The sequence below is a fragment of the Cervus elaphus genome, chromosome 14, assembly GCF_910594005.1.
Source record: "Cervus elaphus chromosome 14, mCerEla1.1, whole genome shotgun sequence".
In the NCBI taxonomy this organism is placed as follows: Eukaryota; Metazoa; Chordata; class Mammalia; order Artiodactyla; family Cervidae; genus Cervus; species Cervus elaphus.
The window spans coordinates 8,327,918-8,354,389 of NC_057828.1; the positions used below are offsets into that span (position 1 = coordinate 8,327,918).

General features: G+C 49.9%; 2 protein-coding genes across 3 annotated transcripts; one reads left to right on the forward strand and one right to left on the reverse strand.

Annotated features, from left to right (window-relative positions):
• The first annotated feature begins 958 nt into the window (after nt 1–958).
• IL24 (interleukin 24) lies at nt 959–5,180 on the forward strand. Its single transcript, XM_043924219.1, has 5 exons — nt 959–1,117; nt 2,441–2,503; nt 3,355–3,513; nt 4,024–4,095; nt 5,005–5,180. The coding sequence occupies exons 1-5, from the start codon at nt 959–961 to the stop codon at nt 5,086–5,088; spliced, it is 537 nt and encodes a 178-aa protein (XP_043780154.1). The 3' UTR covers nt 5,089–5,180.
• Nucleotides 5,181–5,308: 128 nt separating this feature from the next.
• On the reverse strand, nt 5,309–26,472 carry FCMR (Fc fragment of IgM receptor). Of its 2 annotated transcripts, none has more exons than XM_043924217.1 (8): nt 26,303–26,472; nt 15,139–15,474; nt 14,239–14,370; nt 13,066–13,288; nt 11,242–11,378; nt 10,759–10,917; nt 9,721–9,779; nt 5,309–7,139 (listed from the first exon to the last, which is right to left on the reverse strand). In XM_043924217.1, exons 1-8 carry the CDS (start codon nt 26,337–26,339, stop codon nt 6,963–6,965), a joined length of 1,260 nt encoding a protein of 419 aa, XP_043780152.1. In that variant the 5' UTR covers nt 26,340–26,472; the 3' UTR covers nt 5,309–6,962. The 2 variants fall into 2 exon arrangements, with proteins under 2 accessions (XP_043780152.1, XP_043780151.1); XM_043924216.1 differs by having other exon boundaries at nt 9,700–9,779.

Consider the following 26,472-nt stretch of genomic DNA (forward strand, 5'->3'; position numbering starts at 1 on the left):
GCTCGCCCATCCCTGTGGGCCAGGATTAAACCCGCAGCTTCCCTGGACACTGACGAGAGTGGCCTGGACACTGGACACTGGCCTTCTCTGGGGGAGGGAAGAAAGACCTTCCCACGTGTGTCCCGTGACTTGAGGGCAGAACTCAGACAGGCAAACGTGTTCTGCCGAGTTTGGGATCCTTGTATGTGTTCTTGGGCACATTATAACTCCCCGTTTCTTCACTTTTCTTGGTCAAATTCTGACTAGTGGGCTGTTGTCTAGAGAGGACTGTAACGGAGCAGGGAAGGTGGGGCAGGGCCTGTGTGTGTGTGTGTGTGTGTGTGTGTGTGTGTGACGTGGAGGGGCGTGGTGAGGGAGCAGGTGGCGGAGACAGCCAGACCAGTGGGTGTGAGACTGAGGGGCAGAAAGGCCCTTGGGGCTGAAAAACCATTGCCCCACCCAGGGCACCCTGGCAAGGCCACACACTTGAATTATTCTAACACCAGGAACCCACCCTGGTTTCAGGTTTCTCATCTGTGTGTCCCCAAGGCTGGCTGCAGCAGAGCCAAGGAGGCTTACTCCAGGGGGACCCCTCCTGGGGCCGAGGGCCTGCCTCACAGGGGTGCTCCCCTTCCCCCAGCAGGAACTTACCTCACAGGGGTGCTCCCTTCCCCCGGCAGGATGCTCCCTCACAGGGGTGCTCCCTTCCCCTGGCAGGAACCTGCCTCACAGGGGTGCTCCCTTCCCCCAGCAGGATCCGCTCTCACAGAGGCACCCCCTTCCCCCCAGCAGGGTGCTCCCTCACAGGGGTGCTCCCTTCCCCCAGCAGGATGCTCCCTCACAGGGGTGCTCTCTTCCCCCAGCAGGATCCTCCCTCACAGAGGCACCCCTTCCCCCTAGCAGGATCCTCCCTCACAGGGGTACTCCCGTCCCCCTGTAGGATCCTCCTGGACCCTCTTTGCTGCAGATGAGCTCTTCCATGCACGTGGCTGCCCTTCCCTGCCTGAGTCTGATCCTGCTTCTCTGGAGCCCGGGGCCATGGGTCCAGGGACAAGAATTCCAGTTTGGGCCCTGCCGAGTAGAAGGTGTAGTTCTCCAGAAACTGTGGCAGGCCTTCTGGGCCGTGAAGGACATCGTGGTGAGTGAAGTGTTGTTCTGGACCCAGCAGTGTCGTGGGGTGATTCTGGGTAGAGGAATATATTTGATGATTATGGAGCCCTTTGCAGCTTGCTAGAAGGCAATGGCACCCCACTCCAGTACTCTTGCCTGGAAAATCCCATGGACGGAGGCTACAGTCCATGATGTCGCTAGGAGTTGGGCACAACTGAGCGACTTCACTTTCACTTTTCACTTTCATGCATTGGAGAAGGAAATGGCAACCCACTCCAGTGTTCTTGCCTGGAGAATCCCAGGGACGGCAGAGCCTGGTGAGCTGCCGTCTATGGGGTCGCACAGAGTCGGACACGAGTGAGGCAACTTAGCAGCAGCAGCAATCATGTTCCTACCTAGGAGCTTAGTGAAGTCAGAGGTATTGTGGGTCCACATTTCCTTCTGCACTTGAGGAAACTGAGGCTCAGAAAGATGTGGCCAGTCTATAGGAAAAGAAACAGCCCACGAGGAATAAAGAAGGAAACCTGATCTGTTTGACCTTCATCTCTGTCCCAGGGTTACGTAAGCCTACAAGCCTACGTAAGGCCCACCAGAGTTTTCACCTACTGCTTTGCCAGCTCCTCCTAGTTTGTTCCCCCCTGCTGAGGCCTTGATTCAAGATTGAAAGAATGTTTAATTCTGAGTTGGAAAAGAACGGTTAATGCATCCTGTGAAACGTATTCCTTAAAGGACAATCCAGATGCAAGGCAGAATGAAGGAGCTTGACAAGGCAGTCTGGGGAGAGAGGAGAGTGCTGGACTGGGTCAGGACCCCTCTGTGACCTTGACCTTGAAACCAATCCATACAGCCGCCTCCCCCCACTCCCACCCTATCAGTTTCCTTATTTGCACAATGAGGAGGTAGGACAAAGGAGTTTTAAAGCTCCTCCTCTCAAGGATTCTTTGGCTGGAAACCCAAGAAGTGGCGGGCTGCAGGGGAAGCCTCGAGATGCAGCCTCCCCTGCCCTCCTTGGAAGATGGAACATTCTGCTCCTAGTGGTTCTTAAACAAAATGGGCGTATTTCTTGGTGCCTCAAGTGACCAAAGGAATCAAACAAGTCCCCCATCAAAGCTCTAAGAAAGCCTAGGATTCCATCTGCTCCTGGGAGGCCAGGATGCGTGATTTTCTGGAGCTGGAACCTTGTACCTCCACCCCAGGGGCCAGCTCAGCACCCTCCCTGGGTCCCCCTTGTGGCCTCTGAGGTCGCACAGATTGGATAGAATGACGGGTCTGGGTAGGCAGCATGTATTTGCAAGGTTGGCTTCTATACTGACCCCCAAACTGGAGACATCTGTCCTTTCTGTTCCCCAAGCAAGCCCAGGATAACATCACGAGTGTCCAGCTGCTGCGGAAAGAGGTTCTGCAGAACATCCCGGTAATCAGACGTGGGGGAAGGGTGCTGTCTCCTCTGGGTGGCTGGTCTCCTGCGGGTGAGGCTGAGGGGTGCTCCAGGGGAGGTTGATAGAAGACTTCACTTCTATCCCACGCTGAGCCTGCACAGGTCAGGGCTGGGTGGTGAGCCGGAGGAGGAATACCTGGGCTGGTCTCCTCAGTATCCAGGGTATGTGAATACAGGACCTGAGGAGAGGGTGGGGACTGAGGCTTGTAAACATCTGTCTCCATTTAGCCAGAGTCTCCATCAATCTGGATTTTTCTTCTGCTCTCACTGGTCCAGAGCCATCTGCTTAGGCTTCTTCCATGCCCCCACTTTCTTCTCACCCATCTAGGCAGTGAGCACAAACCACCGGGCTCTGATCCCTGAGAGACGCCGAGCTCCCCTCTGTGGCACCTCAGGGCCCAGGGTGCAATTCCTGTGCTCATGGACACTAGTTTTCTTTCTCTTTACTTCTTCTCCTTCTGAATCTTTACCCTGCCAAAGCTCAGCTAACCAAGAGGTGGTGCTTTTCAAGGCCCATCACTGCCCAGGGCTATTAGAGAGGCCATGGGTTGGAGAAGAAAGAAATCTAACCACCTGGGAGTTGGGGGTCCTGGGGGCCAGGCCTGGGCCTGCCACTTGACTGGCAGTGGGACCCTGGATGAGCCCTTCCTTTCTAGGCCTGTGGGTCCTCTGGTCAAACAAAGATGTCTGAGGCCCTTTAAGACCCCCATCTCCTAGAGGACTCCGGCCTCCTCTGAGCTTACCTTGCCTCATGCGTCACATGGGTGGTTCATCGGGGTCTGAGTGCGCAGAGGCCTGGGCTTGGCAATGACCCCGCCACCCCCCAGGAGACTGAGAGCTGCCACCTCATCCACGCCCTGCTGAGGTTCTACGTGAACACTGTCTTCAAAAGCTACCGTGACAAGGCGGTTAAATTCGGGATCCTGAAGTCATTCTCTACTCTGGCCAACAACTTCTTTGTCATCTTGTCAAAACTGCAAGCCAGTGTGAGTAGAACAAAGCTGGGACGGAGGTCCACAGGAGACGCTGTGCTTTCAGAAGACTCTTGTCCCCTTATCTGGCCCTGGCTTTTATTCCATGACAGGGAGCTGCAGGTGTCACGGGCACAGGCTCTGGACTGGGTGTCCATTTGCAAGGTGGTCAATCTTTTTTTGCAAACAATTAATCTTTTATTTATTTGAAATGCCTTTGAGAGAGAAATTGGGAGACCAAAAAACAAAACTAAACTAAAACCCCAAAAGTGGTCAATCACTTTGGGCTTTGGTTTTCTTATCTATAAAATGCTGATAATCACCTGTACCTGGAAAGACTACCGTATGAAAGGAGGCAGTCTCCGCGGCACGGTGGGAGGTCAGCATCGGCTGCCTTGGGGATGTGAGATTTGGAGCTGCCCTCTTAGGCCTCGGGAGTCCCTCTGGCATTACTAGGAAAGAGTGGGAGAAGGCACCTCTGCTCCTATCTGACACTTGGCACAATTTGCTTTTTCTGTTACCCAGCAGGAAAAGATGCTTTCCACCCGCGAGACTGCACGCAGGCGATTTTTGCTGTTCCACCGAGCATTTAAACAGGTAATCAAGGCCGGGAACTGAGAGCTGCCCATCTGGAAGAACACTACCCTGAACTGTCGCTTGAGGGTGCCTCAGGGACCTGATGTAGAATTCAATGTAGGGGACTCCACCCAGCTTGCCCCAGAGCCACCTGACTTAGCGGGAGCATAGCTATACTACGGCTGCGTTAGTTACCATAAAATTTCCATAAACATTGCTAACGACATGGCCAATTTTTCTGCCAGTTTTCAAGTTAAAATGCTATTCTATTTCCCTACAAGATGATGTCACTAGCAAGGACATTCCAAAGTGACAGCTTTATGGGTACCTGAGGCGGGCAGTTGGTGAGTCAAAAGTGAGGGAGAAAGAAGGGAGAATCCCCAACCCCAACACACATCTGCAGTATTTTCTAGGATGCTCAAAGGGTTGAGTTTGTGAAAAAGAATTATGGGAATTATGTTGCCTTTTCCTAAATTAAGACAACAAAGAAAATTCCAATTTTATCCCCAGCTCCCTCCCCCCACAACAATCCAATTTCGATCATTTTTTGAGGAAGAGATATACCAGTTTAAAAACAAATGGTGAAGAGCAGTAACATAGAAGGGAAAGGCCACCCAGGTCTCAATTTCCTTATCTGCACAGTGTCTCAGGTGGATGGAATACACCCTGCACAGGGGTTCCGATGCCTCTTGTCAGGGACTCACGATGCTTTCCCCTTGCTCCTTATCTGCGGCCACTCACCAACCCATCTGTCCTCGCCTCTAAAGCAGACAACACGCACGGAGAACAGCTGATGGGTGGGTGACTTTGTCAGAGGCCATCCTAAAGGGGTCACAGCCCATGATCTACAGTCGTACCAGGTTCAGGGGTCAGAAGGAAACCTATTCTTGTGGCTAACATGGCAGATCTTCAACTTTCCTTTCCCTTTAGTTGGACAGAGAAGCGGCTGTGACCAAAGCCTTTGGAGAAATGGACATTCTCTTGAGCTGGATGGAGAAATTCTACCAGCTCTGAAGGCCGAGACCAGGATACCCTCCTTCTGCTCCGCGTCATTTCAGACGAGGGTCCCTTCCCGTGATGTCCTCTGGGCACTTCACACTCTTGACCACGGGTCCTGTTCTTCGCCCAAGCTTACGACTTCATTCTTTAAGTGACCGCAACAACAGTCATGGAAGGTTCCCTTGGATGCTGTGAATAATCTACAAAGCAGATTCCTATATTTATTACAACTCTATTTAATTCCCATCAGCGTTTTAACTGATGCTGTATTTATTTGTCAGACTGAAAGTTCTGTGAAAGCAGCAAGGACAGTGACCACGTTTCTCTGTTGTCCCCCACAATCCTCGCCACTGTGTGGGGTAGTGGATGGGTGCTCAGGAAATGCTTAATAAATTGGATTTTTAAAAGCCTGTCTCTGAATTGCTGAGGAACAATGAGGGATGTTGGGATATGAAGTTGAACTTAAGGGCATGGAAATCACATGGTCATGACATCTGCAGGAACAGAGCGCTGGGGTGAGGGTGAGAGCACTGGTTTGAAACACAAATGTTGAAAGATATAACGTAGAGGGGTGTCCAGCACAGAGCAGACTCCCCCTCAACACCGCCTTTCCTGTCCACCCTTCCCACCCCGCTCCCACCAGCCCTGCCCCTCGGGTGCTCCTTCTGATCCTACTCATCTTAACTGTCCCCCACCTGGGGGTGCCCGTGTCAAGCTGACACTGCGGCTGCTATCCTCATGCCTGGACGCACTGTCCCATCTGTGAGGATACTCCCTGCTCAAAAGGCAGGGACCTCGGGAGCCCTTGCTTCCTAGCACTGGACCAGTGCCCCGTGAGGCTGAGTTGTGTGTCTGGGAAAGGCCCTCTTCTTAAAAGCAAGACTGCTCATCCTCTAGACTCCAGCTCTGGTTGAACTCTGATTTCAATCCAAAGAGACAGTGTCTGCCTAACTCTGCCCCAGTTCAGAACACTTAAGAGGATGAATACATGTAGGATGTGGGCTGTCTCTTCTTCCATGAGGTTAGTGCTCTAGCAGGACAATGGGCCCTCCAGGAATCCCAGATCACTGTCCTTGCCCACCTGGCCATAAGCCACTTGGACTGGAACAGACAGGAGGTGCATTTCTGAAAGCAGAGAGCTGTAATGGCTTTGGATAGCTCAAATAGACCAAGGCCAAGATAGATGCACACATTTCAGTGCTAGGCTATGGAGCAAGGATAAATAGATAACAAAAGCTGCTCCATTTCTAAGAGAGAGAAAACGCTGGAGTCAGGGTACTTACGTGGATCAAGGGATGAAGACTTAGAGAGGGTATCCACATATGTCACTAACACTAACAAGGGTGGTTCTGAAAATTTACAACCCTTCATCACATCCAAATAACCTGCCCTTACCATAGGACTCCAGAAGATCACTAGTAAGTGCCAGCCCTATGACTGGGGCAAAGAGGTTCTCAGGGGTATTTCATACCAAGGTCCCTTCCTAGCTCAGGGCTGAAGCGTGTCTTCACAGGGCAGTCCAGGTACCTTCTGCTAGTGGGGAACTCAAGGTTGAGAAGGGCTTTCAAAGCAACAGCTATGCCGTCCAAGGCCATGTGGTCTACAGCCAAGGGAGTAAGGACCCTGTGATCAAAAAGACTCTGCAAGTCCATAGCCTGTCACATGGCTCGGAAAGGAGGCAGGTGGCAACAGGGCAAATGCTCTGCATTCCCAGAGGCCACCTGAAAACCGCTGGGGCCTCAAAAGTGTGTAGGGAGAGCTGCAGCGGGGGAGACTGACCCGTGCTCAGGGCAAACAGGCAGGGACGAGACTTGAGGTGGGGTGCGGGAGGTCATGAGGGCTCTGAAAACAGATGGAGTGGGTGTTGGGAACCAGCAGACAGACAAAACTCATTGACACCAAGGTCTGGGCCCAGGGGCACAGCTGGAGAGGTGAGTCAGGCAGGGAACATTGATGTAGTCATTGGAATCCATGTCCTCTCCCTTGGCAGCAGGCTGGTGGCGGAAGCTGACATATTCACAGTCGATCTTCAGAGATGGGACATGGGGCCAGGGAATTTCAGGTACCTGGGAATGACCAAAGAAGCATCACTGGGTTTGGGTAGGGTGACTGTAGTATCCACAGTGGGCAATGGTGGGGTGGGGGTTGCGGGGTGCATGTGGTTGCTGTCCTCCAGAAGACAAAACGCAGAGGTGGTTGAGTTCCATCAGGTGCTCAGCCCTGGGATTTTCAGGGTGGTGCCTCACGCTCTACATAACTGGAAAACACTTAGATCTAATATGGCAGGAAGTGTTTTAAATGGGGCTCAGACAAAAATCATGTGACTAAGCATGGGTCTGAAGGAGAACCAGCTGCCAGAGGAGTTTCCCCTCTGGATTAGACGATATGACTTGTGGAATAAATATGCATCTTCTCAGGGAATTATTCAGAAGGAGGATGAGTCATCTTCTGCACCTCCATAGGGCTTTCATTCCCTGGAGAGGCTGTGACGTGACGGGACAGTGCATTCCAGGAAGGAGTGGGAGGTTAAAGGGGAGGAAGGTGGCAGGCTGTGGGGAGCTCCACTTCCCCGGAAAGAAACTTCAGGATCATCTGCCTTTGGGATGGATCAGTTCTCGGAGGGCAGGGCTATGTCATGACCCCAGCGTGGCATGACTATTGTGACATCCACCCAGGAAGGCTGCAGCAGGGACAGTCACATATCTTTAACACAACCACTGAAAACTGTAAGCTCAGCCCCTGCACAGAGCAGGCACTGAGTTAGCGCTCGCCGAAAGGAGCTGTTCCCTTCTGTACTTTACCAGAGAGGGAATGGGCAGCAGCTTGCTTCAAAAATGTATCTCCCACTGCCTGTTACGGTTCATCATTTGAGACTGATCTGGCTTAACCGTTCTTAAAAAGTCGCTCCCTGTGAAGGGTGACATGGTAGCGCTCAGTCATTTATCATAGGCACCTTGTTGCGAACTTGTTTCATCAAGATTTTTTCTATCCCTGATAGCAGGAGCGTGAATTTCAAGCAGGGAGGAAGGGTAAAATTTGAGCAAGGTACAGGCCTACATGAGGCCATGTGTGGTCACAGAACAGTTTCAGAGAAAAGGGCTCAGTGGACATGAGTTTGCGCCAACTCCCGGAGACAGTGAAGGACAGGGAAGACTGGCGTGCTGCAGTCCATAGGGTCACACAGAGTCAAATGTGACTTAGCGACTGGACCACAAAGGGTAGAGCTGACGGGCACTGCTGGGCCTACCTGCGCCACTGAGAACTCCCCCAGCAGGGCTGAGCACGGGGCCTGATGGGGCAGAGCTGCTGCCTGTTCCCAGGCATCACTCTCCCCTTTTAAGCAAGACCTGCAGGCATACAGTTCTCAGCCTCCCTTGAAGGCCAGTGTGACCATGTGATTAAACTGTGCCCCGTGGTCCTCTGATAAATGAAACGTCAGGCTCCTGGTCTTAAAAAAGCAACTTTCTCTCTCTCCCTCTCACATGCTGGGATGCACACATGGTGCTAGGGATTAAGCACCAATCACGGATGAGGCAAGACTCCAGGGGATGGCGGAGCAACAGGCAGAAGGCATCTGAGGCACTGCATGACCCCATGGCTCAGGCCACCTCCCCCTGGCTCCGTCTTCACTTGTGAGGAAAACAGGCTTCCATCTTGTGAGCCCTGGGGTTTAGTGTTTGCTGCATCAGCTTAGCCTACACCCTAATTAAATCAGGGACATTTGCCACATTTAGTTTTCCTGGTTCTGGAAGCAATAATGTTTCTGCTACTGTGGATGCTTTAGAGGATAAAATGTTCTCTTCTTAACTGGGGAAGACAAAGGAGAATGAATAGTTTAACATTTTTTCACACACCTGCCAATGGCCATCAATAGAAAGATGAGAGAGAGAAAAAAAGATGAGTTTCCTGCTCCACACCTAGATTCCAAGAGGAATCTTTCTCACTCAGAGTGTTGAATCTTATCTGTACCGTTCATGGAATTCTCCAGGCCAGAATACTGGAGTGGGTAGGCTTTCCCTTCTCCAGGGGATCTTCCCAGCTGAGGGATTGAACCCAGGTCTCCCGCACTGAAGGCAGATTCTTTACCACCTGGGCCACCAGGGAAGGCCATCTATGTCTCTAGGCTAGGCTTAATTGCCTTCAGTAAACAACCTCCTCTCAGCTTAGAGGGCTTACTAGAAAGTACTTCCTCAGATTAAACGGGGGTAACTTCCACCCTCTTAAGACCCACTAGGAGCTTAATCTCTTCACAGGAAAGCCCTTCCCGAATTTGTACAGTCGTCATCTAGCATCCTCCACTTAAGCTCCCATTTATCCCACGAGAAATGCTTGGCCAGAAGCCAGGTAACTAACTCTACCGCAGTTGCTGGGTAGCCGTCTACGGGCACAGTCCAAGGAGGAAACGGATACTCACTGCCCGACGCAGGGACCGGCAGCGGCTGGGACGAGGCTCCGCAAATGTCGCGCGGGGCCACGCCCAGATCTGGAGCCGCCCTTTCGAGCTGCAGCTGCCAGTCAGGGGAGGGGCGGGGCTTACCTGCGGCGGTGTGGGGCTAACCAGCGGCGGGCGGGGCTTACCCGCGGCTGGGGGGGGTGGGGCCTTACTCACGGAGGGGCGGGGCTTACCTGCGACGGGGCGGGGCTTACCCGCGGCGGGGCGGAGGCTGCGGGCGCTCCGGGGTCTGGGGGCGGTGCCGCCCCTCCACCTGAAGGGGGCGGGGAGGGCGGCATGAGGGCGGGGCCCAGGGCCCAACCCCGCCCCCCCAGCTCTGCGGGAAGCCCCCGGGCGGTGGGCACAGCTCCGCGCAGCGGCTGTCCTGGAGGCGCGGGTCTCCCGGCTCGCACTCTGCTCGGCGCGGTTTCTGCGGCTCCAGCTCGCGCGCCGGCCGCGGCCCCGCCCCACCCTCATCACCCCCGCCCCCACCCCACCCCACCTCAGGTCAGAGCACCCACAGATATTGCCAGATATTACATTATGCGGTGCCACGCATAATGAAGTTTATGCTCCATTCACAAAATCTAGTTCTTCTATCAATGACTAGGAATCCAAGGTCTTTTTGACATAATATAAAACATAAAGCAAAGGACAAATTCACTCAAATGAACAATTCACTGCCTTTCTTTGAGCCTCCATTTCTTTAGAAAATGAAGCCGCAGTTTTTGCGGCTCCAGATCGCGGGTCAGCCCCGCCCCCGCCCCCCACCCCACCTCGTCCCCCACGACCCCCACCCCTCCCCCACCCCTCCCACCACCCCACCCGACCCCGACCCCCCACCCCACCCCGTCTCGTCCCCCACGAACCACCCTCCCCGCCCCAGCCCCCTCGCCCCCACCCCATCCCTCCCGACCCCGACCCCCACGACCCCACCCCCCACCCCTCCAGCCGCGCCCCGCCCCCAACCCCCTCGCCCCCACCCCACCTCCCGACCCCGATCCCCACGACCCCACACCCCCCACCCCTCCAGCCGCGCCCCGTCCCCAACCCCCTCGCCCCCACCCCACCCCTCCCGACCCCGATCCCCACGACCCCACACCCCCCACCCCTCCAGCCGCGCCCCGCCCCCAACCCCCTCGCCCCCCACCCCACCCCTCCAGACCCGTCTCGCGCCCCAAAAAGCCGACCTTCTCCCACCTGCCTGCCCGCACGCCCAGCCCTGCCCTCCTCCCGCCCGCCCGCCGGCTCACCAGCCGCGTCCACCCCGCGGGGCCGCCGAGGACAGGCGCTGTAGATATTGCTCGGGGTGCGCGGCCGCCGGCACACGCGCGGCCGCCGGGACAGGGCCGGCTGGGAGGCGTCCAGCGTGCGCATCCTCGCGGCCAGTCGGCGGACCCGCCTGGAGAGAGCTTCTCGACCAAGCCGCAGGGACAGAAAGAGGAAGGAGGGTGTCAGAGGCCCGCACTCGCCCAGTCTTACAGAAAACTAAAGACGGCCCCCTCCCCGCTGTTTGGCAGCGTCTGACCTGAGGGTGCTCCGCTCGGAAGTGGCACAGGCTGGCCTTCCCTGCAGGGTCCGGGTCGCGCTCCCCACCGCCCCCATGTCCAGAACACCGAGCCGCATCCCAAGTCCCCCCAAACTCAGCGTGCTCATCCAAAGCTCCTGAGTGTCCCTGGGGGACCAGAGGGAGCTGGATGCTCTGGGCGCTCCGTCGCTGGGCCTGACCCACTCACCTTTCCGTCTTTGAACGATCCTTTTCACCAGCAGCCCCAGAAGCGCCAGGAGTATGAGACCCAGGATGGTGGGGATCAGGACGAAGACACCTTGGTCTTCCATCCCAGACACAGCGCCCGGGCCTTGGTTGGAGGCTCTGAGGAGGGGAGGAGCGGGGAGCGGAAGGTGAGGTCAGAAAGGTGGGGGGACTTAAGGTAGCACCACAGGGGCCAGCTTTTGAAGGCGGGTCACAGGTTTGTCCCTTTGATAAGAGAATTCCCCTCCCCTCCCCCCACCCCCTGCATGAAACCTGGATTAAAGTTCAAGTTTAGCTTCCTGGCTGTGTGATCTTCAATCAGTTTCCTAACTTCTCTGAGCCTCATTTCCCAGTAAGTGGTTACAGTAAAACCTGTTTCACAGAACAGTTTAAGGATGAAATAAAATAGTGGCTATAAAGACCTTAATGTAGCTGACCTAAGCAGCAATCAAAAGTCAGTTCCACTTCCAGCTCTCTGCACCTCAGTTTCTTCAGAAAATGATTGCAGATTTTTAATGAATTAGTTTCTGATAACTATGGAAGAGAGGATGGTGCTCCCTTTGCCTAGAAGTTCTTCCCTCCATTTTCTCTACATGTTGAAATCTTACTTTCCTTGTCCATTACATAAGTCCTCGTTTTCTTCTCCAGTAGTGGTAAACTAGAATCAACTTTTTCTCTGTGTCACCACTTCCTCTGTTCATACCAGTTACACCACTTACCACAGTCAAGACTAGTATTCGTAAAATAACACCTAGATATCGCCTGTTTTTAAACTTTTCTACATCTTCAGGACATAGCACAATGCCTGGCATATAGTGCAGATTTAAGGACATGTTGGTTGAGTTAATCTGAATTCTTCTCCACTAGTAGGATGTTATGGTTTAATAGACTAGGAATCAGAAGTCCCGGTTCTGTTTGTAACCACTTTGCTCTCATGGGCTCAATTTCCTAATTGTAAGACCCAAATGATGTCAGAAATGCCTTTCTTCGCTCACGTTTGCCTTTGTTTGTGTGCGCTTAATTGCTCAGTTGAGTCTGACTCTGCAACCCTATGGACTCTTTGCAACCCCACGGACTGTAGCCTACCAGGCGTCCATGGGATTTTCCAGGCAAGAATACTGGAGCAGGTTCCCATTTTCTCCTCCAGGGAATCTTCCTGACTCAGGGATAGAACCTGCATCTCCTGTCTCCTACATTGGCCAATTCTTTACCACTGAGCCACCTGGGAAGCCCCTTCTATTTGTTTTGGCAAAAAATAATTCGCCAGTATTACTGGTTTTCTTTGGAATCTGCTCTAATGCTGCCCCCTAGTGGTCTACAGCAGCACTTTCCTGGGCTGCACCCCATCCATTAGATGAGAGCAGGCCAACAGAAATGTAGTCCGAACCCCACACGTAACTTAAAATTTCCTAGTAGCCACGTTGAAAAAGTAAAAGGAAACACGCAAAAGTAATTTTTAAATTATTGATGGTTTAGTGGCTAATTTTATATTCATTTAGTTCTTCCCCATCAAAACAGATTTGCATAAATGTTGAATGACTGAAAGATCTTCGTCTCATCTCTACAAGATCTCCTGCTGGAGTACTGATGTGTGTATTCTTGGTAATAGGACTAATGAGTTAATGTTGTAGCTATAACACTAGTATAGCTATAATAAATATAGCTATACTATCTTTCACAGTGACTTCTAGAGACAAAGCCAAGAAAGGTATCTGTTGGTAGACATTTTGGGGAGATGTTGGTGATCTCCTAACTCTAGCCTCCTTTGTCCAGTTTTAGCTCATCCTGGATGCTGGAGGCATCTTACCTCTGTCTGTGAAGCCAGGTTTGGTGGTTGTAGCTGGCCGTCTGGAGCCTGAGCAGCCCCTTCTGAGCTGAGGTTTTGGAGGTTGTGATGGATGGCAGGAAGATGGTGGGCTCAGCAGTTGCTACTGAAGATGCCCTGGAAACTTGGGGGCGGTGGGTGATGGAGGGGGTGGGGGAGGCCTGGTGTGCTTGAGGAGAGTCGGTCCTTTGAGCTGGTGTGGTTACTGCAGGACAGAGCAGGAAAAAGTGACCTTCCATATCCATACTCTAGTCTCCAGTAGCCTTGGGTCAACCATTTCTTTCCTGAACACATTCTTCCCTTTTAGGTAGACTACTTTTGTTCTTGCAATCCACATTGTCTGAAATGCCTTCTGAATATGCCATTTACACCTAGTCCCTTCTGTCTATATTTGCTTCAACCTCCATTTCCTACAGAAAGTCTTCCCTGGCTTCCCAGGCAGAAGAGCTTTCCCTTCTGTTAACCATGGAGGAAACTTGATTGTAGTTCAGTTTCCACCCTGACTTGTATCTATGTGTTTGTCTATTCTCCCCCATTCCACACCTGCCAGTCACAACCTTGGGTATATAATGAGCTCAGTGACATTATCCCCCTCTCAAGGGCCAGCAGAGTCCTCCTGTGTAACAATATTCAACTAATGGGAACATGTGAGGATACGGTGGAAACATTGTATATCAAAATGCATTCAAGACAGAAAAGTGATAGAAGTATAAAAGTATCATAATTATTATTAATCTTATTGTCACAAAATAGAGCTGCTAAATTACTGTGTGCCATCAAATGGAAGATAACCCTATGGGGAGCAGAAGGCAGGAGGACTTCTGGCTGGGAAGCGTCTGCCTAGTCATGGTTTCCTAGTCATTCAGAGAAGAGCTAGATTTTGTGAATGGAGCATAACTTCATTCATTATGCTCGGCGCCACCTGGCGGTGATGCTTAAGTACTGCAACTAGTGCCAAGTGGCTGAGGGATAGGCTGGAAAGTCTTGGGATGCAGATCTCAAGGAGGGTCCCTCTCCCAAGACAGGGAAATACAAATGTGAGACTCAGCTCTGCTCTGCCAACCACTGTATGAACTGAACACATATCCCCTTGTCCACTTTCACAATAGCATAGAATTTCCCCCGCTTCCCCTGCCCTAGCTTTAGGGAACTGACCTTTGGATATGAATTCTAAAGAACTGGCATGTGCAGGCATCTGGAACCAAGGAGGCATGTGCATTTGTAGAAATCTATGAAACCATGCTGGAGGCTCAGGCGTCGGTGCTTCTTCCCAGGATGGCTCGTAAACTACCAAAGGCAAGAGAAGCCCATTGGTGGTCTCCGGCGTCAGCCTGAGGCCCAGGGGAGGGACTGCTGGCCTGAGTTGAGGCTGACTCAGCCAGGGTAGACAGCAATAAGGGGATGCAGACGTGGTGCCCATGAGAGGAGCAGAAAAGTAACTGGGCTGGGGTCTTCCCTGGAAAAAAATCCTCTTTCACCCTAACGCAGTGGGCATTCTCTGCAGAATCAGAGAGCATTGGGAACCTAGATTATTGAGTGAGTACTGTGTATGTCTGAGGAAGTCAGGGGAGAAAGAAAGGAGAAAGGTGGGATTCTGGAGCGACAAGGAAAGGATCGTATAAAGTAACAAATTTGGCCATCAACTGTGGCTTGAGAAATGATTGTCTTTGCTTTACATTTATCCCTGATATGTCTCATGGAACAATTATGGGGCTGCTTATGTCCTTTTGCTTCCAGTTTCCTCCAGTCTCAGCACCTCTCCTCAATTTCACCCCCACCCCCCACCTTGGCTCGTGACCCGGGAAGGGTGGGCGCGGTGCCACGGGGGCGCACTGATCCTGTTCCTTTCTTACGGCTTGGATACAGAATCTGGTGGATCATGAAGTTCAATGACTCTATGCGGTTACAGCCCCATGGATCCCAGTTTCTACTGGACTAGCTAGTAGGGGAGCAGCGTTAGGGTGTGGGGACTGCTGCGGCCCCATGCTTGTCCCAGCCTTCCCAAGTGACAACGTTTCCTGGGTGTCCTGAGCCTCCATCGAGTGGGGCACCTACCGCTGTGAACAGTCAGGGTGATCTGCTGGGTCTTGCCTTGGTCTGTGTTCCGGCCCACCCCACAGGCATAGACCCCACTATCACTCTTGGCCAGCTCTGTCATCTCCACCAGGAACAGATTCCTGTCCGGATGCTGCTCCAGGGTCACTCGGTGCTTGAATTCTTCCCTGACGAATTTGCTGCTGGACACCACGGTGGTGCATCTTCCAGACTCGCCAATGGTCCGGCACAGATATATCCTCACATGCGTTTCAGGAAGTGGGCACTCGATGGTAATTGACCCTCCCAGCATTCCCTCCATCTTTACTTCTGGAAGGACCTTCAGGGCTCCGACTACTGCAGGAAGCGGGAGTTAGTGAGAGGAAGCCCCATCCCCAGCCATGTCCCCAACACAGCCCTGTTTCCAACCTGGGCCCCAGGGCAACCTCAAACTCATCCCTGCATCCAGCTCCATCCCCGTGAGCAGCCCTGTGCCTCCCTGATGTCTAGCCCTAGCTGCACCCACAGCCTCTTTCCATCCTCAGCCCTGTTAACCGCCTTGGTCCATCCCTAGCTCGACGCCCGAGGCTCAGTCTCTCCCCAGCCCAAGACATCATGTAGCCCTCTGGCTTATCATCAAACCTGAACCTCTATGGACCCAGACACCAACTCCCTGAGAATCTAGTAAAAATGTCCACCCCACTCCAGGGGAGGTGCCATGGTGAACCCCTCCCCCCCCGCCAACCAGCACATGACCCCCGAGTGACTTCACTGTGGTGCCAGGAGGCATGGTGAAATTCACTGCAACAGGTTTTTCTGTCTAGTTTTGTTTCACTTGGATCCATCCAACCAAAACAACTCTTTCCCCTCCAGTTGTTTTTTAATTCAATCATTAACAGGTATCTATTGAATCACGTTCATGTGACAAGCTAGCTGACATCTCTCCCTCACAGGATGAGTCACTTACTGAGTGATACAAATCGATGGCAAAGTGTAATAAATCCCATGGCGTGGATACATAGGGATCTTTGGAAGCAGCAAGCAGAGTGCCTGATCCAGGCTGCCACGGAGGGGAGTTTGAGGAAGGCTTTCTGGCAGAAGGGACGTGTAAGCTGTGGCCTGAAGGATTGGGTGTGGAGGGCTAAGAGAATGATGGTCATCCTCACCGAAGGAGGGAATACAGAGGGAAACAAGAGTGTGTTTGAGCGTGTGCACACCTGCTATGTGCCTTGGGGCTGGCGTGGAGCAGGGAGGAGTGAACAGTGTGGTTCCTGAGTCCCTGACATCAGTAAGCTTATGCGCGGTGGAGAGAAGGTGGGTCTAAGCTGGAGAACAGGGTAAGGCCGGCTATGATTGTCAACTAAGTGGGTCCAACAAGCGTCTGTATATTTCTGGGAAGATGATTCAGAGGATGGAGTGTGTGTGTTGGGGTGAGGCTGGGGGGACTGGGGTGAAGGAGAAACCCTTCTAGACAGTGAGAATTGGCCCCATAAAGCCTAAGAGAGGAGAGGGGTCATGACGCGTTCATGGGGAGGTGGGGATGTTCGCAAGCTTCCGGAAATTCATCTGCAGAGCACACATTTAGAATCGCTCTGCGGAGTCAGGGGAAGAAGTGGGGCTGCAGGCTTCTAGATGCGCTGAGCAGGACATTCTGGGGGGAGGGAAGGATGGGGATGCCCGGAGAGAGGAGGAAATAACCATGAGAACATGAGACAGGGTGCAGGAGGCTAGAGAAGGGCTAGCAGGGGAGCGTTCACGGGAGTTCGTGTCTGGATGTGCAGCTGGTGAGCACAGAAGGGAGGAGCAGGGGGGGCTGCCAGGCACGTGTGAGCTGACGCGAAAGCCCTCACGCCGATCACCCACCTCTGCTTTAAACACCCTGGAAACTGAGATGAGGGAGGCAGCCCTGTGACTGGAACATGCCAACGGAAGGGTGACCCGTTCAAAGGACAAAGACCCAACCAAGGGGCTGGGGGAATCCCCCATGTGTCCAGAGGGACCACATACACCTGTGTGCAAAGCTCGGCTCTGAGAGGGAGCACGCAAATGTTTCCAGACCAACTCAGCCAAAAAGGGCACGCCGGCTGCCTCCTCAAGGGTAAGGCGCTGTAAAATGGGCAGAGGCAAGGCAGAGCCGAGAGGGGTCATGACACGCGTGGACACCTCCAGCGGCCTCTCTCTACCCTGGGGGGCACTGCGGGTCACCCTCTGGCTTGCCCAGGTCCTACGTTACGTACTGTATGTTTGTATTGCCCAAAACTCATGTGTTGAAGCTCCCGTGTAAGAGTGGGGCCTTTGGAGGCAGGGAGGGTTAGATGAGGTTATGGGGCTGCAGCCCTCAAAATGAGGTCAGTGTCCTTATTCTATTCACACAGGAGCATGGGAGCACAGAGGGAGATGGTAGGTAGCCTTCTGCAAACCAGGAAGAGGGCCCTCGCAAAAACCGTATCTGCCAGCACCCTGATCTAGGACTTCTGGTTCCCTGAACTGTGAGAAATAAATGTCTATTATGGAAGCCACACGATCTATGACACTTTGTTACAGCAACCAGTGCTGACTGGGACATCCTTAGTGTGCAAACTTTGGATGGATGAAGCACAAGGAAAGCTGCTGGGTTCACTGAGCCCTGGTCCCAGGGAAGCATTCATTGGCAAGGTGAAAATGACCAGATTCTGCTCTCCTTGGAGTTCATAATAGCTTCTAACCACAAGCAGACTTCCCAAATAGAAAAAAAGATGGATACAACCTCCATTTGGAGGTTTGGAACTTAGGCACAGTGTACATAAGACTCCTGTGGAGGAACTTGCTAGGATGCAGATGACCTGGTCCTGCCCTTCAGCAAGATGATTATATCTGCTTAGAACGGGTGAGTATATCTGCTTACGAATCTGCATTTTTAGGTAAGCAACCCAGGTGCCCTTGAATTTTTGCAATTTTGAGCCCCATGATTACATTTCCAGATGATTCCAGGGAAGGAAGGGAGGAGTAGAAGTAGATATAGAGGAATCAACCTGTTTAATATTGATGGTTTAGAGAAACCGTGGTGTGTCATTAATCTCTGAATCAGTGATTTGATTTTCAGTGGTGATGGTAGGGGAGAGGGATATATGTGGTATAAAAAGTCACTCTCAACATGTAATTGGATATAAATATATGTTTGAAATGGGCTTCCCTGGTAGCTCAGCTGGTAAAGAATCCAACTGCAATGCAGGAGACCCTGGTTCGATTCCTGGGTTGGGAGGATCCCCTGGAGAAGGGATAGGCTACCCACTCCAGTATTCTTGGGTTTCCCTGGTGATTCAGTTGGTAATGAATCCACCTGCAATGGGGAAGACCTGAGTTCCATCCCTGGGTTGGGAAGATCCCCTGGAGGAGTGCATGGCAACCCACTCAACCCACTTTAGTATTCTTGCCTGGAGAATCCCCACGGACAGAGGAGCCTGGCGGGCTACAGTCCATGGGGTTGCAAAGAGTCAGACATGACTGAACAGCTAAGTACAGCACAGTATATGTTTGAAACATGGAAAACAATCTTGTTTTTGTAATACAAAATAAGGTTTAGGCCCCAAGGCCTTGGCTGTGGCTGTGCTCTGGGAATAGACTGGATTCTGCATGGTGGTGATTTTCTAGGCAAGAGAGGTGATGAGGACCCTATCGACTCCAGTCACAGCAGGATCTCTGGAAGAAGGAAGCTGACCTGAGAGCTTTATGTTTATTAGATGGAGCAGGGCTCTTAAAAAAAAAAAAATGAGAAACATCCCAAGCGGCTTCCCACTTCTGCTCACACTGACTTGGGCATGTCCAGGCCTGCTGTTGGCCTTGGTCCAGTTGCTGTGAAAGGAGCATCTGCTGTCTCTCAAAAGCCAGTCCTTTCCCCTGTCTCCTGAGTCCATCTCCTGAGTCCTCTCCTGCAATCACCCCCTTTCTTTGCTTGCCTTGCTGGTTCCTCTCTTCCAGCGTCAACACAGCTCACGCATATGCCCTGATGATAATGCCCATATTGGAAAACCCCTCAGCCGACACTCCCCCTCCCCTTCAGCTGCAACCACCCCTCTCCTGTTCTCTTTCTCAAAACCACTGAATCCAATCCCACGTCTCCTAGTTCCTTTTCCACCCACATCTGTCAGTATTTTGTCTCCAATATTCCACTGATACTGCGCCAGTCAAGGTCACCAAAACTTTCCTTGTTGCCACGTTGGATGGTCACTTCTTTGTCTTCTTTTTTTTTCTCATCCTCTTGGCAGCATTTGGTGGGATAGAGCCTTCCTGCCTGGAAATTCTTTCTTGGCTTCCCTGACATCACTCTCTCAGTGGCTGCTCTTTGCCATCTCCTTACTTCTCCTTATCTGTTCACTTACTTCTCTTCCTCACTTACTTCTTTGCCTCCTTCCTTATGCACGGCTCCTCCTCTCTCAGTTCTGCGCCACCCCAGGGCCTGGCCCTGGGCCTGGCCTCTTCTCTGTTCCCCTGGGTCTCCCCCCAGGAGCTCGCTGACTCCCATGGCCTTTGGTGCCAACTCTGTGTAGATCTCAGCACTGGGTGCATCTCCAGCTTTGTCTGTACCTCTGAGCTCCAGACTTGCCTCTTGGGCCCCTCCACTTGGATTTAGCTCAGACATCTAAGATATATTTCACACTTACAGTGGTACAAGGAAAGAAAAAAAAAAAAAAAAAAAAAAACCTCTTGATTTCTCCTCCAAATCCTGTTGTTTTATAAGCTCTTTCTATTTCCGAAAAAAGCGTCAACATCCATCCAAGTGCTGAAGCCCCAGAGTCATCCTCATATTAAAGAATTAAGGGTAAGTTTTAGGTGTGTGTATGTGTAGTCTGTCACAGCATCAAGTGTGTGCATTCTTACTATTATAGGTCAAGGTAAAACCGGTTTGAAAGCCTACATCCTACCCTACTGCCTTGCTTTACTGTGGACCTCCACCTCGGGCCCCAAGTGATGTGGCCTATAGTTCGTGCCTCATGCACTGGGTTCTGGGACCAGGGCCACCCCCATATTTGCAGGACCTGGGGCAGGAATACAAATAAGACCTAAATATCATAGTCTGAATAGTTTAAAGTTAACCACCAGGCTAATAAACTGTTGCTGTTGTTAAGTTGCTCAATCGTGTCCGACTCCTTGCAACTCCATGGACCGTCGCCCACCAGGCTCCTCCATCCCCGGGACTCTCCAACATCTTGACAAATTTACGCACTCCTGGGATGTCCATTCCCACACATGCTGTGCAGGGGAAAACGGCCCCACGTTTTCTGCCTCCAGCTTCTGGCCCCTGTCCCTTCAGTTCTCATCCCTAGCCCCTGCCCACTCCACAACAGTCCTGGCATATACATGGTGGATGACCCAGCTTGCATGTATAAACTCCATCTCCTTCCCAAACAGCCACCTGAAGCCACCCTTTTACAGGCCAGGAGACAATCCTAGGATAGAAGACCCAGGGTGGTGTTGCAGAGTCACCGAAGGTGGATTCAGAGTCACTTGGACAGGGAATTTGAGGTCTAGCAGAGTGCGTGTGGATGTGGGCTTGGGGTAAGCACATCCTTTCGGGTCTTGAACTCCTCACCCCATGGGGACTGGCACCAGTGGAGAAGAACAAAGCCCAGAGCAAGGACCCTTCTGGAAGAATAGTCATATTGCTCTGGACAGACTGCTGGACCACAATGCAGGTACCCTTCACTTCTAGACATCTCCCACTTTCACCCAATCCCTCTTCCCTCCCAGGCCTAAGTTTGGTTAACCATCCACTGTGCTCACCCATGTCCTACTTCCTGTCACAGAGTCTATTTCATTAAAACTTCATTCCTTTGGGCTTTTAGGGACTTCCAACATTTGACTCAAACATTTGCCTTTCTTCAAAACTCCAGCCATTTCTAATTTTGTTAATTTGGTTCTTCTCTCTTTGTTTCTTAATGAGTCTTGCTAATGGTTTGTCAATTTTGTTTATTTTTTCAAAAAACCAGCTTTTAGCTTTGTTGATTTTTGCTATGGTCTCTTTGGTTTCTATTGCATTTATTTCTGCCTTAATTTTTAAGATTTCTTTCCTTCTGCTAACCCTGGGGTTCTTCATTTCTTCCTTCTCTAATTGCTTTAGGTGTAGAGTTAGGTTATTTATTTGGCTTTTTTCTTGTTTCTTGATGTAAGCCTGTAATGCTATGAACCTTCCCCTTAGCACTGCTTTTACAGTGTCCCATAGGTTTTGGGTTGTTGTGTTTTCATTTTCATTCATTTCTATACATATTTTAATTTCTTTTTTGATTTCTTCTATGATTTGTTGGTTATTCAGAAGCGTGTTGTTTAGCCTCCATATGTTTGAAGTTTTAACAATTTTTTTCCTGTAATTGAGATTTAATCTTACTGCACTGTGGTCAGAAAAGATGACTGGAATGATTTCAATTTTTTTGAATTTTCCAAGACTAGATTTATGGCCCAGGATGTGATCTATTCTGGAGAAGGTTCCGTGTGCACTTGAGAAAAAGGTGAAATTGCTTGTTTTGGGGTGAAATGTCCTATAGATATCAATTAGGTCTAGCTGGTCCATTGTGTCATTTAAAGTTTGTGTTTCCTTGTTAATTTTCTGTTTAGTTGATCTATCCATAGTTGTGAGTGGGGTATTAAAGTCTCCCACTATTATTGTGTTACTATTAATTTCCTCTTTCATACTCGTTAGTGTTTGCCGTACATATTGCGGTGCTCCTATGTTGGGTGCATATATATTTATAATTGTTATATCTTCTTCTTGGATTGATCAATTAGAAATGAAAATGGAGAGATCACAACAGACAACACTGAAATACAAAGGATCATAAGAGACTACTACCAGCAGCTCTATGCCAATAAAATGGACAACTTGGATGAAATGGACAAATTCTTAGAAAAGTATAACTTTCCAAAACTGAACCAGGAAGAAATAGAAGATCTTAACAGACCCATCACAGGCAAGGAAATCGAAACTGTAATCAAAAATCTTCCAGCAAACAAAAGCCCAGGACCAGATGGCTTCACAGCTGAATTCTACCAAAAATTTAGAGAAGAGCTAACACCTACCTTACTCAAACTCTTCCAGAAAATTGCAGAAGAAGGTAAACTTCCAAACTCATTCTATGAGGCCACCATCACCCTAATTCCAAAACCTGACAAAGATGCCACAAAAAAAGAAAACTACAGGCCAATATCACTGATGAACATAGATGCAAAAATCCTTAACAAAATTCTAGCAAAAAGAATCCAACAACATATTAAAAAAATCATACACCACGACCAAGTGGGCTTTATCCCAGGAATGCAAGGATTCTTCAATATCCGCAAATCAATCAATGTAATACACCACATTAACAAATTGAAAGATAAAAACCATATGATTATCTCAATAGATGCAGAGAAAGCCTTTGACAAAATTCAACACTCATTTATGATTAAAACTCTCCAAAAAGCAGGAATAGAAGGAACATACCTCAACATAATAAAAGCTATATATGACAAACCCACAGCAAGCATCACCCTCAATGGTGAAAAATTGAAGGCATTTCCCCTGAAATCAGGAACAAGACAAGGGTGCCCACTCTCACCACTACTGTTCAACATAGTGTTGGAAGTTTTGGCCACAGCAATCAGAGCAGAAAAAGAAGTAAAAGGAATCCAGATAGGAAAAGAAGAAGTGAAACTCTCACTGTTTGCAGATGACATGATCCTCTACATAGAAAACCCTAAAGACTCTTCCAGAAAATTACTAGAGCTAATCAATGAATATAGTAAAGTTGCAGGATATAAAATTAACACACAGAAATCCCTTGCATTCCTATACACTAACAGTGAGAAAACAGAAAGAGAAATTAAGGAAACAATATCATTCACCATTGCAACAAAAAGAATAAAATACTTAGGAGTATATCTACCTAAAGAAACAAAAGACCTATACATAGAAAACTATAAAACACTGATGAAAGAAATCAAAGAGGACACAAACAGATGGAGAAACATACCGTGTTCATGGATTGGAAGAATCAATATTGTCAAAATGGCTATTCTACCCAAAGCAATCTATAGATTCAATGCAATCCCTATCAAGCTACCAACGGTATTTTTCACAGAACTAGACCAAAGAATTTCACAATTTGTATGGAAATACAAAAAACCTCGAATAGCCAAAGTAATCTTGAGAAAGAAGAATGGAACTGGAGGAATCAACCTTCCTGACTTCAGACTCTACTACAAAGCCACAGTCATCAAGACAGTGTGGTACTGGCACAAAGACAGAAATATAGACCAATGGAACAGAATAGAAAGCCCAGAGATAAATCCACGAACCTATGGACACCTTATCTTTGACAAAGGAGGCAAGGATATACAATGGAAAAAAGACAACCTCTTTAACAAGTGGTGCTGGGAAAACTGGTCAACCACTTGTAAAAGAATGAAAGTAGAACACTTTCTAACACCATACACAAAAATAAACTCAAAATGGATTAAAGATCTAAATGTAAGACCAGAAACTATAAAACTCCTAGAGGAGAACATAGGCAAAACACTCTCCGACATAAATCACAGCAAGATCCTCTATGACCCACCTCCCAGAATATTGGAAATAAAAGCAAAACTAAACAAATGGGACCTAATGAAACTTAAAAGCTTTTGCACTACAAAGGAAACTATAAGCAAGGTGAAAAGACAGCCGTCAGATTGGGAGAAAATAATAGCAAATGAAGCAACAGACAAAGGATTAATCTCAAAAATATACAAGCAACTCCTGCAGCTCAATTCCAGAAAAATAAATGACCCAATCAAAAAATGGGCCAGAGAACTAAACAGACATTTCTCCAAAGAAGACATACAGATGGCTAACAAACACATGAAAAGATGCTCAACATCACTCATTATTAGAGAAATGCAAATCAAAACCACAATGAGGTACCATTACACACCAGTCAGGATGGCTGCTATCCAAAAGTCTACAAGCAATAAATGCTGGAGAGGCTGTGGAGAAAAGGGAACCCTCTTACACTGTTGGTGGGAATGCAAACTAGTACAGCCACTATGGAAAACAGTGTGGAGATTTCTTAAAAAACTGGAAATAGAACTGCCATATGACCCAGCAATACCACTTCTGGACATACACACTGAGGAAACCAGATCTGAAAGAGACACATGCACCCCAATGTTCATCGCAGCACTGTTTATAATAGCCAGGACATGGAAGCAACCTAGATGCCCATCAGCAGATGAATGGATAAGGAAGCTGTGGTACATATACACCATGGAATTTTACTCAGCCGTCAAAAAGAATTCATTTGAACCAGTCCTAATGAGATGGATGAAACTGGAGCCCCTTATACAGAGTGAAGTAAGCCAGAAAGATAAAGAACATTACAGCATACTAACACATATATATGGAATTTAGAAAGATGGTTAACGATGGCCCTATATGCAAAACAGAAAAAGAGACACAGAAATACAGAACAGACTTTTGGACTCTGTGGGAGAAGGTGAGGGTGGGATGTTTCAAAAGAACAGCATGTATACTATCTATGGTGAAACAGATCACCAGCCCAGGTGGGATGCATGAGACAAGTGCTCAGGCCTGGTGCACTGGGAGGACCCAGAGGAATCGGGTGGAGAGGGAGATGGGAGGGGGGATCGGGATGGGGAATAAGTGTAAATCTATGGCTGATTCATATCAATGTATGACAAAACCCACTGAAATGTTGTGAAGTAATTAGCCTCCAACTAATAAAAAAATTAAAAAAAAAAAAATAATAAAATGAAAAAAAAAAAAAAAAAAAAACTCCAGCCATCACAAAGAAAGCAAGTATGAATAAACAACTACTCTGACCCCCAAAAAACTTACCACTGAATCAATAAAATATTGAGGCTCAAGAGAAGGGGCTCTGGAAAGTGTAGAGAAGGAGGTGGACGTTGAGATGGGCTTGAAGGGCCGCATCAGTGGTGGAGGTGAGGGGAAGGGTGTTCCTGGCAGAAGGAACGGCAGGAGCAAGGGCGTGGTGGCAGGGAAGTCCAGCAGGGAGCTCTGCTGGCTGGAGGTTAGGAAGGTCCTGGGGAGAATGATAAGCTCAGCGTGTAAAAGCAGAGGCAAGGAAGGAGTTGGTACTTTGGGAGTTTGGTTCAGTTGGCAGTAGGAGGTGTGGAAGGTTGTAGGGAAGGATGATGTTATGATCAGAGGCAAAAAGTAGTACGGTGGATCTGGAGCCACAGGCTGTCGGGTTGCAGAAAGTAGAGAGGTAGTTAAGAGCTGCTCCTTTGTTCCTTTTCTTTTCACTCCCCTGTTCTGTCTCTAGCAGAGGCTGCCATTTCTTCCTATCCTGATAAGTGTGAATCTAGAAACTACACGAATTGGCCATCAGTTGGGTCAAAGTCTAGTTGCGGGTTAATGGGGAGAGGTGGGTAAAAAGCTATTTTGGCATTTTGCAGCTGATATCATAGATAGTGAAGAGAGAGTAGCTGATTTAGGTGGTGACCAGTGAGAAATCTGAGGTTAGGTGTCAGGCTGGTTGTATTTTTGACCTTGATGAGATGTGGAAGTGCAGGGTGCCCAAGAGATGGTTGTAAATAAAGATATGAAGCTCTGGAAATGAACTGAAAGTGTTAGCCACTCAGTCGTGTCTGACTCTTTGTGACCCCACGCACTGTAGCCCATCAGGCTCCTCTGTCCACGGGATTCTCCAGGCAAGAATACTGGAGTGGGTTGCCATTTCATACTCCAGGGGATCTTCCCGACCCAGGGATCGAACCCAGACCTCCTGCATTGCAGGCAGATTCTTTACCGTTTGAGCTACCTGGGGAAGTAGGCCTGCCAAATGGGCCAGGGAGTCTTCGATTGGAACTTTGAAAATTCAGGAGATAAAAGAACCAAAGGAAGAATGTAGAGGTAAGAAGAGAGAACGTTGGAGGCACTTGCTTTTAAATCCCAGATTAGCAGGCTGACAGACTGGGGAGAGGGGACAGTTTCAGCCTGTGAGTCAACACCTGAGGGGCAGGAGGCATGTCTGGAGAGGAGGGAGGGCTGCTAGCTGGGAGCTGGGAGGGCCTGCAGCCTTGTCCTGCCCCAGGTACTGGTTTACAACTAAATTCATCCAGAAGCTTCAGAGCTGGAGATGCCCAACCACTCCCCTACTGTGACCGATTCAGTCCTCGTATGACGTCCAAGGTGTTTCCCCAGAGCACTTACCTGGAAAGAAGTAAAGTGCCCAAAGCCACAGGTCCATGGCTCCTTCCAGAGCAAGATCCCATCCAAGGGCACCCAAAGAGGGAGACAGAGGCCTGCTGCTCACCCAGGAGCCCTGCACCGTCTGATGCTTGAAAGAGATTTCTGGGCCCCCACGAGGAGTGGGGCTTGGA